Below are 15,703 nucleotides of genomic sequence, written 5' to 3' on the forward strand. Positions count from 1 at the left end.
TTTTTCAGTCTTTTATGAATTTTAATTGTTTCATCACTGCTTTTTAAATTGAAAAAAGTGTCATTCATTCATCCACTTTAAAACAATAATAGTCTGGTAATTTCAAAAGATTATATACATATTATATCGTTTTAAAATTTGTATTAGAAAATAATGCAATGTAATACAGTCAGAAGATTAAAATGAAAGGCGAATGGAGCAATGATGTTATTCATGTTTATTTAGTTATTAGTCAAGTACATTAAATTGCAAAAAGAAGTTATTCACAACTCAGTTGTTGAAACTAATGAGCATGTCTGTATTTTTTCTTTTTTTCTGTCACTTCTAAGCGTTTTGTTTGTTACACAAAGCGTGGAAATAATCCCCTGCTGACCCCGCGCGTGTCCATCTGTTGTTTGACTCCGGACAGAGATCAGTCGGACAGTGATTGAGGTCCGACTGACACCCGGACGGCTTGTAATCCCCACACCCATCCACCCACCCACCCACCCAAAAAACTGATTAATTGTCCAAACGTGGCTGTGGCCTTCACTCACACTTAAAACTCAGACTCGCTTAAATTTATACTTACATTTTTATTGCACTGATTTAGACCTTTAACTATTCTTAGAACACAAGGCAAACGTGTGGGTGAAATGTTTCAAATAAAATCCACTTGATAAATAAAATATGAAGGCTATTATTATTATTATTATTATTACATTGTGTTTAATAGCGGACAGGGTCGTTTTGGCAACTGAGGTTTTCGGCTGATGAACTTTTCATTCCCACACACGGTGCTTTGTCTGCTTCTCCTAATTAAAACTTAATGCGGGGTCACTCAAACACCTTCTCACGAGAGAGAGCGAGCGAGCGAGAGAAAGAGAGAGAGGGACATTATAAATATGTGTGTGTTTCGTGTTTTATTTTCCCAGCTCTGTAATAATCCAGCCTCACAATATGGTCCTTCCTCGCCTATCGGATCACCAAAATAAAGCACGGTGTTGCTCGAAAACAAGAATCAAACACAGGGGTAAAGTTTTCATATTATTTTATTATATTATTTAAGTAGCTGTTACTGACAAGATATTAATAATAAAATAATCTATATTTATTAAAAAATACACTTTAGACATATTAAAATAAAATATTTAATTAATTTAAAAAAGCAGGCATTTACTGTGAAAATATACAAACATAATTTAGTGGGGAAAAAAGTGATTTATTAACAGTTTTTAAACAATTTAAACAAAAGACATCAGTATAAACATATCAGATCATATATGGCATTACATTCACAATGTCTTAAAATAGGGTTTTGTTGTTTTTGCTTAACCGAGGCCTTGATCTTGAATAATGTGTTTCATAGTAAACCTGCTGTTTCTACTTTATTTCGATGATACACTCAGGTTTCAGTTTCGTTAAATTTTATATTCTGTTAGGACAACAGTCTGATGAGTTTTCTTCCAGGCCTTCAGAGTCCTACAGAGTGCAGAGATGCAGGTCCTGTCCCATCCTGAGGAAGAAAGCATGGAGGGAATCATTAGCATGAGAATCGAACTTGGCTCCATAAACTCTTCTGCCCTGAATGAGAGTAACGTTTCACATTTTGGGTGCAAAAAGCAAAGTGAAGGTATTCTTGCAAACAGTCTCGATTTAGGAACACATTCCACTGACAACACAATATGAAAATGTGCTAGTTTTGTCATGAGCTAGTACGTTAAGCATTCATAATTAAAAGCTTTATTTGTAGAGCATTTTCTTGAGCTTACAAAATGCTGAGCAGTCATTAAAAACAGCAAACATTTACAATGAAACAAATTAACCCAAAGAACAAAGGGCCACCGGGTAAAACAACACATAAAAAGGGTAAATAACATCCCCATATAAAAACGAGTCTGTGGGGAAACGTTTAAGAATAAAATCTGAAAACGATTCTGCAAACCGAAGCAGCTCTTTGGTTATTCCAAAGGTTGATGAGTCTGTTTTGCCAATAGTGAATTTGTTGTGCATGATTTCTTTTTTCTTTCTTTTTTAATTTATACATTAAAGATTGTAAGCAGTGTTTCAGAAAAACAAACTTCCTTTTCATGCACTGTTAAAAAAAAGAAAAAGACCCCTGTGCTCTGCATGTTGTTCTTCTCTTCCATTTGCAGGCTGTATGCATGAAGGGATCTTAAGGCTTTTATCCCTACAGGGAACCAGCCCGAACTCTTTCTCTGTCAATTTCCACCCACTCCCCAATTCAGATGAGCCCTTTCTCCCACCAACCCCACAATGAAGGATTTGTCCTCGTTCTCTTTGTCCACCTCTGATATCTTTTTTTTGACTGCTCCCTCTCTGCAGACAGCATGCAGCGTATGCAAATAGGAGCTCTTTTATTCGTGAGACCCCTCCCCTGAATGAATGCAACCTTAAATGAGGCCACACTTGCGCACGCTCACAGAGGGGGCACGGAACATGCACATAGTACAATCAGTGGATTTGCATGCCCACTCTGACACGCAGTCACTCAAACATCAAACACTGACCATTTCAAATGAGCAGACACAGAAATATACATCGCAACAGATTATTTTATCCACAGGTTTATCCAAAGAGATCAATAACTCATGGGTTGAGGTTGGGGCCACAGAAGATGATTTTCACCGTTATTAATTACATCACAGTCCTACATGCAAAGTTGGAGATTGCATTGCACAGATATTGCCTTGTAAGAACAACAATAGTGAGGCTTAAGCGAAACGGAATCATGCACTATGTGCATGTGTATAGTGAGTTTTCTGCTCACAAGCGATGCTTTGTTTGCTGTGTAATTTCACTATTTGACAATACGCTGTATATTTTTTGGTTTTTAGTGAAATGTTTTCTCTGCGGACTTCTTCTGACTGCAGGGAGCACGTTTTATCTGAAGAGCTCTGTTTGCAACGTAGGATTGGTTTCCTTTCTCACAAGTGCTTTATCACAGTATTTGTATATTAGGTGACATGCACACATGCGCACGCTAACACACACACACACACACACACACACACACACACACACACACACACACACACACACACACACAATGAGACAGAAGAAGTCTAACAGAATGTGCGGAGGAAGAGGTGGAGACTCAAAAGATTGGATGAATTATAACAGCGTCTGATGAACATAAAGCATTCTCTCACAACGAACATTCCCAAGCTGGCCCGTGCCATCTGTGAGTGTGTGTGAATGAGTTAGAGCTTGTGTGCATGTGTGTGTATCATTGGGGGGGGGGGGGGGGGTTGACGTCTGCTGGACAGCTCTGACAGTTCGGCCTTTTCAGCCTTACATTACTGAGCCGACCAGCCTCTTTCCCATAGCAACACTAACAGAGGTCAAAGGCTATGTACCCCGCACCCACCACCACCACCTCCTCCTCCTCCTCTTGTACTCCGGGGTGGTCACAGACACTCTTAACTCCCTGACCGGCTGCAGACAGAGCGGTCGCAACCATGAACTTGAACTTGAATTGATTTCTGACACAGAGTTGGGGTCGTACAGCCATTTTGCATCAGACGCTGTACTCTGCACTTTCTTTGTCTCTTTTTGCTTTTGCCTGTATCAAACTCGCACATGGTACTACTGAATAAAATTACATTCACAAAATAAAAAGAGGTCACTCCAAGGATTCAATGTAATTCTCCTCAACCCAGAACCTCATCTACTGATATGATTACAAAGGGCCACTGTATTAAAGGCTCAGTCACCTAATTCTCCCCTGCTTTCATTGGAGCATACAGGACCCCTACTCAGGGATGCCATGGCTAACAGACGTAATCTGCAAAGCCTTGGATGTAGAAACTTCTCTCCATCTTGCTCTAAGATACTTAGCATTGGGCTTTGTGCAAGATTAGTCTCTGCCAAAGTTGCATTAAAGAGTCCCAATGAGCCTCGCTTGACCCACATTGGACCTCATCCAAGACTATGGGCGGCCCATGAGCTGTGCTTTATACACCACAGCAGAGGCGTTAAAACATTAATACTGTCCACACATAGTGAAGAGGTAACCCAGGAGCTATACGGTATTAACATTTTATCGCTACTATGGCTACGGCGCTGAACTCACACAGAATAGGAAGTGAGCACCGGGCTACTGTCACTTCATCATGTCATACATTATAATTTCCCTGCACTGAAAATCCCACATAGGAAAAGCAATACATAGTTAATAATGAATAACAGAAGGAGGAAAGGAAGGAAAGGTAATCATCTCTATTCTGCCATTTTCTTGAGGGGAAATACATTTTTCTGTCAAATTTAAAGTTATGTACAAGTAGAAGGAATGAAAGAATGAAAAATGAATATTTAAGTATCTACAGTGTGCCGAGGAAGATTCGAGGACCTTTATATCCTAAATCCTCCCGACACCGTGTCAGAGCTGCTGACCTCACTCTTCAGCTGCTCTCATTTTAGACCATCTTGATTGAAAACTCTTTGTTTCCGAGACGATTAAAACCACGCGAGTCTTAAGCGGTTTCACTATCTAAATCAACATTTGCATTTTTTTTCCCATCACTTATCTTTTGCTCATTTGCAATCAACTCATGCTATCCCCCCTCCACACCACATTGCGTTTAGTAAGAAATACAGCTCTTATTAACCATTAGACAAAGAAATATTCTGTGTGCATTTGTACATGCTGCTCATTTTTAACACCCTTCAAGTACTAGTAAAAGCTCTTTACATCTACAGCACTTTTGGTATTAAGCGCAAATACATTTTCCTGACTTATTTGCTTCAGTCACCCCCTCTATTTGACCACGCTGTCTGTGCCGACTGCTGCGGCTATCACATACAAATTGATAGCCCTCCTTACTCTTTTCAAGCACACACACGCACACTCTTCCGTCTTCGATGCCCAGCTCCTCGCAGCTGCAGATGGCTTTAATGTGGCACTGCACAGGCTAGCACAAGCTAACTTCCTCAGTAAATGCAGATGGTGGGCTCAAACATGGCTGCCCATGTGCTACACCTGCTGCCTCCTTTTCATGCACGCATATACATTTAGCTCCAGTGTCTTTAACCTTCTCTTGATAACCCAATCTTTACCTTTGTTTTTTTTATTTTTTTTAAAAAAACCCATTTTCATCATCATTCCCCTCCTTGCTCCTCTGTTTCCCCTAATGTGTCATGGAGATGTGCAACGGAGACATAGCATTAAGCAAGCTATAATGTCTCCAAAACGATTTTTTTTTCACAGTGCTTCCTCTCTTCTGTCAAACCTGCCTGAAGCAATATGCTGTATATCACAGATGAGCAGCACAAATGCAATTGTAAAGACAGCTCTGAGTCTTTTATATGAATAAAGAGAGGGAATAATCTTTTGACATGTGGGCTGCACATGCCTTACACATCTTGTGGAGGCACACGTACAGTATGAGGCTCATTAATAATCATTATCCGCGGGTTACATCATTCAGCTTTCGAGAGCACACCCATCGCCTTAGCTGAGTCATTCGCCGTGATATGTTGTGCCACCAATTGTCTTGTATGATTTCTTTTTTCTTTTTTTACAATCTGAGAGCAGCATGAGTTTGGAGACGGTGTTTGCATTAACTCTCATCCAGATAGGAAAATTGAGATAAGATAAAGGAGTGCAAGGCAGAGGAAGTGACACACTGTGAGGGTTTAAATCTTTAATCAAATCAAATTTTTAATGTAAAAAAATTAATAAATATGAAAATTAATTGTTGCCTCCAATAGGATCTAAAGACATGCTATGGTTTTACATGTGACAGCGTATAGGCCTCATGCTTGGGAAACCCCTCTCATTTAGCACAAAATACAGCATCTCCATGTCTTTCAGACATGGAGAGGAGGCTGAATAGACTAATGAACAGTCAGGTGGCACTCCAGGGCCTGAACTACACCCCCACCCCCCATCACACACATATCAAACCCACATACACTTGCACACACATTAAAACTCAGTGGCTCGTCCGACCCCGGTGATCTGCACGACAGTCTAATGTCTCAGGCATCTGCTCATGTCTAGTCTGGAGGGTCTTTCCCACCCTGCCCCCCAGCCCAGGTCCACCGCACCACCAGTTCCCACAATAGTGGGAAAGCAGGCTTTTCGAGGGGGAATGGGTAGGGAGTGGGGGGGTGGCAGCAGCTATTGAGGTGGGGTGGGGTGAGAAAGAACGGGGTTGAATGATAATGTGAAAACGCACGGTGCTGTTCATTAACACACGAGCACTGCAGCTGCACATGTTGGCCCTGCACACACACGCTCACGTGTCTCTTTTTCTGCTCCAGGTCGCTGCCGGAGTCACCGGGGGTACAGGGCAGCTCTACGCCACGATGAGGACGCTTTTCCGGGCGTGCGCGTGTAGGGTTACAGGCTTGGAGCTGCTGACGATTTGGATTGCTCTGCACTTACACTGATATTTAGCAGTGTCATTTTGCCCTTGCCAGATTTTGGAAGACGTTTTTAGCCTTCCTGTTAACTAAAGTTTCTAATCACATGCAAGCACCGAAGCAGTACAATTACACCAGAAAGAGCTGTAATCAGTATTAAACGCCGAGCGCTAATGCTTAAATTTATATATGAGCTCTTCAATCAGCGTTAACAGTTATAATAAGGTATGTTCACTGCCCCATTTCTTATTTCTCAAAACTTACATGCAAGCGCAGTGTCTGCACTGCAACATGAATGATAAAATATCAGTATTACACACAAGGAACTGCTTCGTGAACCCGAACATTTTCAGACTGTAAATTTAATTGTTAAACTCTAATGCTTTTACTTTTAAAGACAGTCGTGTGATCACCCACAGGAGAAATATCAGGATCCCTGCTTGTCTCCTCCTCAGATTTTCGCCACACTAAGACGCTTAAAGATACTGTGGTAAATATCACGATGCAAATTTCCTAACAAAAGCCGTTTTGCATGAATTAATCTCCGAGGTTTGTCAGGTGGAAACACGCTGTACACCACTGCCTGGTGTGCATCAGGGAGTAAAGAAGCACCATGACAGGAGAGGATGGCAGGTTTCCTTCAACCAGTGCCAGCTCATTAATTTTGTTTGCTACCCAGCAACCCCCCCCACCCCTCCCTTCCACCATCAACTACCACCACCCTTCTTCACCCACCACCCTCACATCACCCCTTAACTGCTAATTAGCAGGAGCTGAAGAAAGCAGAAAAGGGAGAGGCCATGTGTGACTGGGGAGGAAATGGGAAACTCTTCTTTCTCTCCTCATCCTTCGTCCTGTTCCCTTCCCCCATCTCTCTCACACACACAGACACAGTCACACTTCCCACCTCCTGGCCACCATCACCACCACCATTACCACTGGTACCCAACAGAAAGCTATGATGCAGCTCACCTCGTGTGCCAGCCCAGCCATTTTAGGTGTCACGGCAAACATCTCTCAAGATGGCTCCTCTGTGCAAGCCCTTACTCCGCAGGGTATCCGGCAGGGTCTTTGTCCCCCTCCTGGCACAGGCCAAGCGCCCACATTGGCAGTGCAGATGGCATCAGGGGCTCTCGGGCAAAAAAGGGGTGAAGGTGGGAGAGGGGAGGTCCTTTCTTTTTATTTTCTTCTAATGGTGGATCCTTTCAGGAATCCCACAGCTTTCAGTGTTATTCAGAAGCCTGCAATACGAGCAGAAAAATAGAAAAGAGAGGAGTAAAATATGAAAAGTGCTTTACACATCTTAAGGTATCACTATAGCTAAACACGGCCTACTGTACATACTGTAAACAAGCATAAATCAGTCAGCTATGGAAACTTTAAAAGCTCTCACCAGCTTTGCTTCTTCATAGCCCAGTCCCATCTCTTGTCATGCTTGTGTGTTTTTGTATGTTTTTGCCATAAAACCACCAAGAGAATCCTTCATATTATACAAAGTTCAAAGGTTAAATCAAGAATTCCTTGGACCGTCCCATATATAAAGCCTCAAGTGTTTTTATTCCCTTTCACTAAGAAGGCACGTCATGTTCACACGCTACCTATAACAGGGAAAGCTCTGGAAAAGACTTGGACCACGGCCTTTTCACATATCCAATATCTCGTTGTGAAACGAAGCAATTAGCCGCATTTGACCGCAAGCTCTACAGCAATAGGTAGTTAACAGAATGAATGAAAACTCATCTCACTTTGGTGCTCTTTAGGCTTTAGAGGCATTCTCAGGGTTGAGCGTATGCACCGAACAGCGCTGAAGTACCAAGTTGAAAAGTTCAGCTCCTGTCTACAGGATGGCCCTGGCCTTCTCATTGAGGCGAGACACAATGTATCCCAAAGGCTCTGAGATTTGCTACAGCTTTAAATACAGACACCAAGTGTTTTTATTAGCAGGGTGCTACACCACTCAACGGCATTATTAGCAGTCCTGCTGGAACAAAGCATTAGCTTCCCCTTTCTTTCTCCTGAATGAAGTTAGAATCGGAACTGCATGTTGTGTTTAAAATAAATGGCAAATACTCTTCAGCGAAGGAAAAAAGTAAACGAATGACAAAGTAGAGGGTAAATTGTAAAAGATCACAACCCACTCGCTATAGGCTTCCAGGGGAACATGCCAGTGTATCCTGAAGCAGGTACTTTAAGAGGAATATTGGAGGTCCTCAAGAATGAAAATAATAATAATAAGTGTGACCTGTTCGCCTGTTCACCTTTCCTGCTACGACTTCCCTTCTTATTAGACTGGATTTTTAATATACTGTTAATTAATTTTTGGCAATAAAGTTTTTCTCACATGATGCTTTACTGACATCAGTGGACCAATGCCTGCGAATGGTGAAATTTTGGGTCTTTGAGTCTCTACTGCTTCCCATCCAGCCACTGGGTGACCTGCTTTACATTCAACACCATGTTGCAAAGAACGTGAATAGACAACCCTGAAACAGGCTCAATTCCTAAAGCTCATATGAACCCTTAGGTTACACTGAGGGGCATAAGTTTAAAGGTAAAAGATGCCTGGGGGTAGAGTACTGATTGAGATGTTAGATCATTTTATTTGCACTTGTGGCTGTTTTTATATAGTAGGTTAAAAAATTAAAATATAAATTAAAAGTAGTATTGTTAGAAATTTGTTTTTCTACTCTTCTACCATAAAATAAAGGTTGTACGAAGCTGACATATGCTACAATGGAAGGCCCACAAATGCACTGGTTATCGGTGAGAGAAACTCTTTATAAATATAAATTCAGCACTAAAATCTTACTTTACACACTTCTAGTAAAACATTTTGTTGCCTATCTAATTCACGAATATTAACACCAGCCTCAAAGCAGAACGTTTTCTTACCTGTTGGAGGTGAACTTCAAAATCCAACTTGGTGACTCTACAGCCGGAGCGCCCTTTTCTTTCGGGTACGCACACACGGCTACGGAAGTCATTTCTACTTTCGGTTATCTAGCTTTATGACAGGTATTTAACACTCATACAGCTAGATAACCAAAGACAAAAACAGACCCCCTCTCTCACACTCTCTGATGCTGTAGCCCGACATGATGCTGGCGTGATATCTAGAAGGAGGTGAAGCTGCATTAGTAGGCCCGTAATATTCAAAAATACACTCCCAGATCATTTCTGCATCTTTATATTAAAATAAAAAAGGAGCAAAAGCTATCGTCTCTACATGGAGTAAAAGATGCATGAAACGCCGCATGTTCACGATACGAAGATATGCACTGTCTTTATGCTGACATATGTTGGTGGTTTAAGAAGCCGACACACATTTCTTGTCCTGCCGTGATAAGGTGTCTGTTTGAAGGCCTGCTGAATACAGAGATCAGCCTGACCTAATTGTACTCTACATGTGTGCAATTGTCATGCATCTAAAATGTAAAATAATAATAACAAATAAATAAATATTAACTCATTAGAAAAATCAAATCAGGCGTTTTGTACACACAACAGGCTATAACGCTTACATTAGCCTATCTTGCAGGTAACACCCCTGTATTGCAGCTACACAAATCACAATATTTAGCATACAAATTCTCATACTTTTTAACTTCAAAATTTCTAGTGTAAACCCGTGCAGGAGCTGTTTGAAATATTACTTTAAGCATTTAGTTAGATTTAAAAAAAAAAAAATCAACAGTGCTGAAAGATACTTCGATAATAACCTACAGTTATTTAGTTCATTTTGTAGGACAGACCTGTATTCTGCACAACACAACATCTTAACAATAATAACAAAAACAATTTAAGGCGAGATAAAAAGTATCACTATATGACTTGTAACAAACGACTGCCAAGGATAATTATTATTATAATTATCCATGGTCAAAACTTGGCATGTCGTTGTAATAAGATTAGGACTGAATATATATATATATATATATATATATATATATATATATATATATATATATATATATATATATATATATATATATATATATATATATATATATATATATATATATATATCGTCCTTAAAGCATGACCGTGATCCTGACACCGCGCTTATGCAGAGGACTAAAATGATGCTAGTTCAAGATCAAAAGCTGACTCTCGTAAAATGAAATAAATAAATAAAAACCTTCTCAATCTAAATTGAGCTGGGGTTTGGTTGGAGGGGGTGGGTAAGATGTTTTAATTTGCTCTCGGCTCGTTAGGGCTCCTGGGGGCAAGGGCAGCCTACTTTTAATGAGAGTTGCGATTGGCCTACTTCTTCTAAAACTAGACACATCACAAGGATTACCCGCATAAACTAACGCATGAAACCAATTTGTTCCTTATCATAACAACAGGCAGAGGGGTGTAGCAGTCTATATTATTCTGGTAATTTAGAGAATAAGATTTTTCTTTTCTGCTTAAAGATCATAGCCTGCACCTGCTTTCGCAGAAATAGAATGAAACAGGAGGGCGTTTCTGGTGGTTAAATTACATATTTCTTCCCCGTGGATATTAACCAGCAGGTATACTAAGCAGAGATTGCCAGTGTCCCTAAATCCTCTGCGTAAGCCACATGGACATGACATTTGGAGAGATTCAGAGCCTGAAAAAAAAAAAAAAGATGTGATGCTCTGCGTGCAAATCTTCCCTGTTTCCACCTCAATTTCTTACCTGCTTCACAAGCAAAGCGAACTCTGGAGGCAAATGTCCCCAACTTAAGCTCGCTGAATTTTCCAGACTCATTTTTCTGCATTCACGTCGGGCCCTCGGTGAGAATCAGCGCCGCCGCTCACGGATGAGTCCGCTTTCATCCTCAGTGCTCCAGCTTCTGCCTCTCCTCCAGCCTGCGCGCTTCCTCTACCGTCTGATTACTCGCTCCCGCAGTGACGTCATGCCAGGACCAGGGAGGCTTCCTGACCAATCACGGCGGCCGTTGGCACCAAAGAGGGTCCGATATCAGGAAGACGTCTCACTCCTGGCTCTTTCATAACTCCATTTACCCCCCCCCCCATATTTTCTTCTCTACTACCACCTGCAGCAGTCGTAGTAGTAAAACTACACTAAAAGGCACAGATGGATAAAATTATCTCACTTCCAGATCTGTTTAGTATTTGTTTTCCTAAGAGCTTTCCACAATATCACACCAGCTTAAGGAGCAAAGGACTTCTTATTCACGCTGTTTCCAAAAATTTGGTGTTGGCCAATTTCTGTCCCTGTTCCTCTGCAATGGGAAGACTTGGAAACAAGAAAAAATAAAATAAAAAGAGCATGTCTTGCAATCCTTTTAAAAATATTTCTTTATTCTTAAACCAAGATCACGTCAGTATTATATCTCTTAAATATGCTGTTATATTAGAGTACCGTGCTCTCCGCAAATCAATGTATATACGTATATATGAACACATTTTCATTTTCAGAGTTATGGCCCTAACATTAACGTTATATATATGGTTAAAAATCATTTTAAACAAGTCACACTTTGCAGCTTGCAAAGTCATAAAGCAACTATGGTGACCGCATGCAGCCACATTGTTTGCTTTGAATTTTTCCACTTCAGAAATGAAGCTTTTCGTAGATGCAGACCAAAAATCGCGCCTTTTGCAGAGTGTCTTTGGAGGGCTGGAATAAGGGGTTAGCTTTCTTGGTCCAATAAAGGATCTTTGATGGTTTGTGTGGGAAGTGTGGGAAATGAGCATCAGGGGCCATGGCCAAAAGCAGAACGAACAGTTCCCTAACACGGTTAAAAATCTTTTTTTGTTTACTTCTTTAAAACTAAACTACACCATAAATAATACACAAATTGAATGTGCTTTAGTTGTGTTTACAGCAAATAATGTTAACTCAACCTCTCTCAATAATTGATTTCACTCTAACTCCCTCTGCATTTCAGTTTCCTTCCAAATTTTACGGTCATTTATTTTTCAAAATACTTTGTTGACCTATGCAAAGACCAAGCACACTGAGCCTAAAAAAAAAGACAGTCTATTAAAACTGGCTGATAATGGCCAGTGTAAATTATGTATATATGCATTAAATATTTATTAGTAATGCAAAAATCCAATAGGTTATGTGTGAAAAACATTAATAAAAAAGTTTGATTTGGTTCACCCTGATGCGCCTTGGCCTACCTTGTGACAGTCTTTGAGGTGTGGTGTTAAATCATGAGCAATAACTGTAATATGGATTTATCTTTTATTAAGCATAGCAACACCAATCCACAGACAGGATGTGCAATAAACAGTTCACAGCATTAAACGGAGCTCAACATAGCACACAAAGCCATTTGGGAACATGCGGTCTGTGGAAAGTGGAAATCTTGGGGAAGAGGCAGCTTACAAGTGTGTGTGTGTTGTTGGGGGGCATTATAATATTCCAAAGATGATATCTGGCTGAAAGACAGAAAAAAAATAGATGCACTTCATAAAATTAATGTGAAATGGCATGTTAACAGAACAACAGCAGATGCTACATGATGCAGCCAGTCACTCACACGCTGGGGGAGCTGCTGTCCCGTGAAAGAGCGGTTGTCTGGAGGATGGCCATCCTGCCCGCCTGCCTTGCAGCGTAGGTAGCCATAAAGGTTAGCAGCTTGGAGGGAAATGCTAGCTACCACCACAGACTGAGGAAGGCAGACAGATGAGTCTGAGAGAGACAATATGCAATCTAGCACATATGCAGAAAAGCAAGCAAAGGGAGTCTCACCAGCCATTTAATCTTCAGAGAGAAGAGGGAGGTGAAGAAGAAGAAAGTCCAGATGAGAGGACAGATGATAAGGCCCAGCCAGAATATCCTTTCCTCTGCTTCAGTTCCAGTGTTACTATTCCGGGACTTATACACACAGATAAGAAAGCAAACACTATAGGGTTAACACATCAAAATCGCTAATTTTTATTGCTCAAAATGCACAAAACACCCTCTTACTTTTTTGGCCTCAAATACCCAGAGGCTCTTTCCATCCTCGTCAATCTGATTCCACCAGCGCAGCCCCACCAGCAGACGGCCGGTCACATTCTGAAAACAAGCGTGAGCAATTAAATCCTGCAAAGTTAAAGAAAGCCACAGAAAAGTAACTAGATCACACAAACTGTTTGATGTCTTACCTTCACAGACCAAAAGTCAAACGAGAGCAGAGCTATGATCAGGAGAAAACAGGACGCAAAGCTCTTGCTGATCCACTCACACAGCAGATAGACAACGATGGCAACCACTCGGAAGAACAAATGGAAAAAGGAGGCCATGGGGTGTCTAAAATTGTAGGGATTGGAAACGAGAAGCCTGATGTGTCAGCAGATAGCTTTCAAACAGATACAGGTGAGCATGTATGGAAACATAAAATGATAGTGTGCATGCAAAATGAGTTAACCTGCAGGATAGGTTTTATTCTGTGACTAGAAGGTCTGTAAACATTATCCCACCTCCAGTTTCAATTTAGTATTTATTTGCTTTGACCTTTGTGATCTCCAGTTAATGTTTCCAGTAGTTTTTCTGACACCACTTGTTTGTGTAGATTTAGCCTTTTCAACCTTCACAAAAAACTTCCACTACTAGTGATTTCTATGACTTCAGAGCTGTTTTCCTTAAATCAAGCAAAGAGATTCAGATCCATAACTGAGGTATCCACTGATGATCCCTCAGGATGAAATGGATGTATGCTTTGGAAGCATCATTTTAGGTACTTAGACAGCTCATGAATCCAGTTACATGATCACCTTTATCGGGTGGGAAGGTGTTCCTCTGGTCATTTAGGCCTTCTTCTACCACTTACTGCTGATCTAAAATTTTAGACTGTTCCACGTTAGTTTTATGGCATCGTAAAAAGCGCACTCCGCATGCTTATCCACATTTTTCTGCCATATTCATGTCCACTTGTAATGTGCTCAATGAGCTGAGTGTTGAAGAGTCCAGGCATGAGTTCTGTTATAGTCTGAACTGATACTTTTATGCCTGGTACTCTAACAGCTAGTGATTTATATTTAAACTAAAGCTCTATCAGCTACACAGCCCCAAAAGTACAACTGCATACAGAAAATATCTGTTTTCGTTACATGCTGGACGGGATTAAAAACAGGTGTTGACTATGTTTCTACCCTCTGAAATCCTGAAATTAGAGTTTGCCAAATGAGAAGACCAGGGGCACCTCCAGAATTGCTTCATGGGGTGGCCATAATAAAAATATTGGGGTGGCACACCAAAAAAGAATTTCCAGTTTTACTACGCTGTTTTCAAATAGGTTACCTGAAAATTATGGCAAAAAAAAAGAGACAATAGAAGAAGAAAATAATTAGTTAGCCTAGTTAATCTCCTGATTTTAGAGTTGATACAACTGAAAATGGGTACTGATGAAAACCATATTATTTTAAAATCCATAATAGTCTATTTCAATTGATTGATTGATTGATTGGCTGGAAGTCCTAACCATCGCTTTAATGATTCTCAACAGAGCTGAGGAGAAGCTACTCAACATTCACTCTCCCAGAATGGAGTTAACTTTAAGAGTAAACCTGTTCAGGAAAGACAAATAAGTATTAGATCATGTAAGAGTGTCAACTGTTTCCTGTCTCTATGTTGGCCCTGAGATGTACCAGTGATCTTTCCATCTGTCCAGGGATTTGCACCAGCTTTTTTTTTTTTTTTTTTTGCTCAACAAGTTTTCAGAAAAACAAAAAACCTAATAATGCAAAGCTGAAAAGACACTATGGAAGATAAAACAGCTGTTGTGTTGATATTTCCTGCAGTGCACCTTATGACTGCGCTTCTCCGCGCCCTCTCCTGCTCGTCAGCTGCAAAGTCCAGCTCGACATCCTCAGTTGCATCCGCCATCGTCTGCTAAAAACTGTTTAAATCACCCGAGGGTTTGTAATACAATCTCGACAAGGACAATAATCAAAAAAGATCTCCACTGGCACCGTGATCTGAGATATGTACAAATCAAAATCTACCAAGCAAATACCAGTTTTGCATGGCTGTATTTGAACACTGAAACGAGCCAGGTGTTGCAGTGAAATAAGACCGACAGCGACACTGGCTACTTTTTTAAATCCACATCAGGAAACTGGGCTTAAAATATCTTTGATTCTTCACATACCTTACATATTTTGTGTTTTTCCGATACATTTTGACAACTACGCTACACTTCAATTAAAATAGCAATTCCGAATGAACAAAACAAACAAAAATATACGACCGCGGCAGGACTCGAACCTGCAATCTTCTGATCCGAAGTCAGACGCCTTATCCATTAGGCCACGCGGCCCATATTGCGATCTCATTATCAGTATTTTGCATTTTTAACATTTTCTTCATAGTCCCAGTGGTATTCGTGTATAGCACTTTTTAAAAT

General features: G+C 40.6%; 1 protein-coding gene, 1 long non-coding RNA gene and 1 other non-coding gene across 3 annotated transcripts; all 3 read right to left on the bottom strand.

The window, feature by feature from the left end:
• Positions 1-1,128: 1,128 nt before the first annotated feature.
• On the bottom strand, positions 1,129-9,370 carry LOC146664649 (uncharacterized). Its single transcript, XR_014912505.1, has 3 exons — positions 9,262-9,370; positions 7,342-7,610; positions 1,129-1,495 (listed from the first exon to the last, which is right to left on the bottom strand). It is a non-coding gene; the product is annotated as an uncharacterized LOC146664649 (long non-coding RNA).
• Positions 9,371-12,719: 3,349 nt separating this feature from the next.
• LOC146664650 (Golgi apparatus membrane protein TVP23 homolog A-like) lies at positions 12,720-15,631 on the bottom strand. The gene is made up of 6 exons (XM_085411043.1): positions 15,104-15,631; positions 13,464-13,608; positions 13,285-13,374; positions 13,066-13,191; positions 12,854-12,982; positions 12,720-12,752 (listed from the first exon to the last, which is right to left on the bottom strand). The coding sequence occupies exons 1-6, from the start codon at positions 15,181-15,183 to the stop codon at positions 12,726-12,728; spliced, it is 597 nt and encodes a 198-aa protein (XP_085267169.1). The 5' UTR covers positions 15,184-15,631; the 3' UTR covers positions 12,720-12,725.
• On the bottom strand, positions 15,544-15,616 carry trnar-ucg (transfer RNA arginine (anticodon UCG)). Its single transcript has one exon. It is a non-coding gene; the product is annotated as a tRNA-Arg (tRNA).
• Positions 15,632-15,703: the final 72 nt, after the last annotated feature.

This window comes from Rhamphochromis longiceps, linkage group LG7 (assembly GCF_057381845.1).
Source record: "Rhamphochromis longiceps isolate RC_006_pf linkage group LG7, R_longiceps_female_GT1.1, whole genome shotgun sequence".
In the NCBI taxonomy this organism is placed as follows: Eukaryota; Metazoa; Chordata; class Actinopteri; order Cichliformes; family Cichlidae; genus Rhamphochromis; species Rhamphochromis longiceps.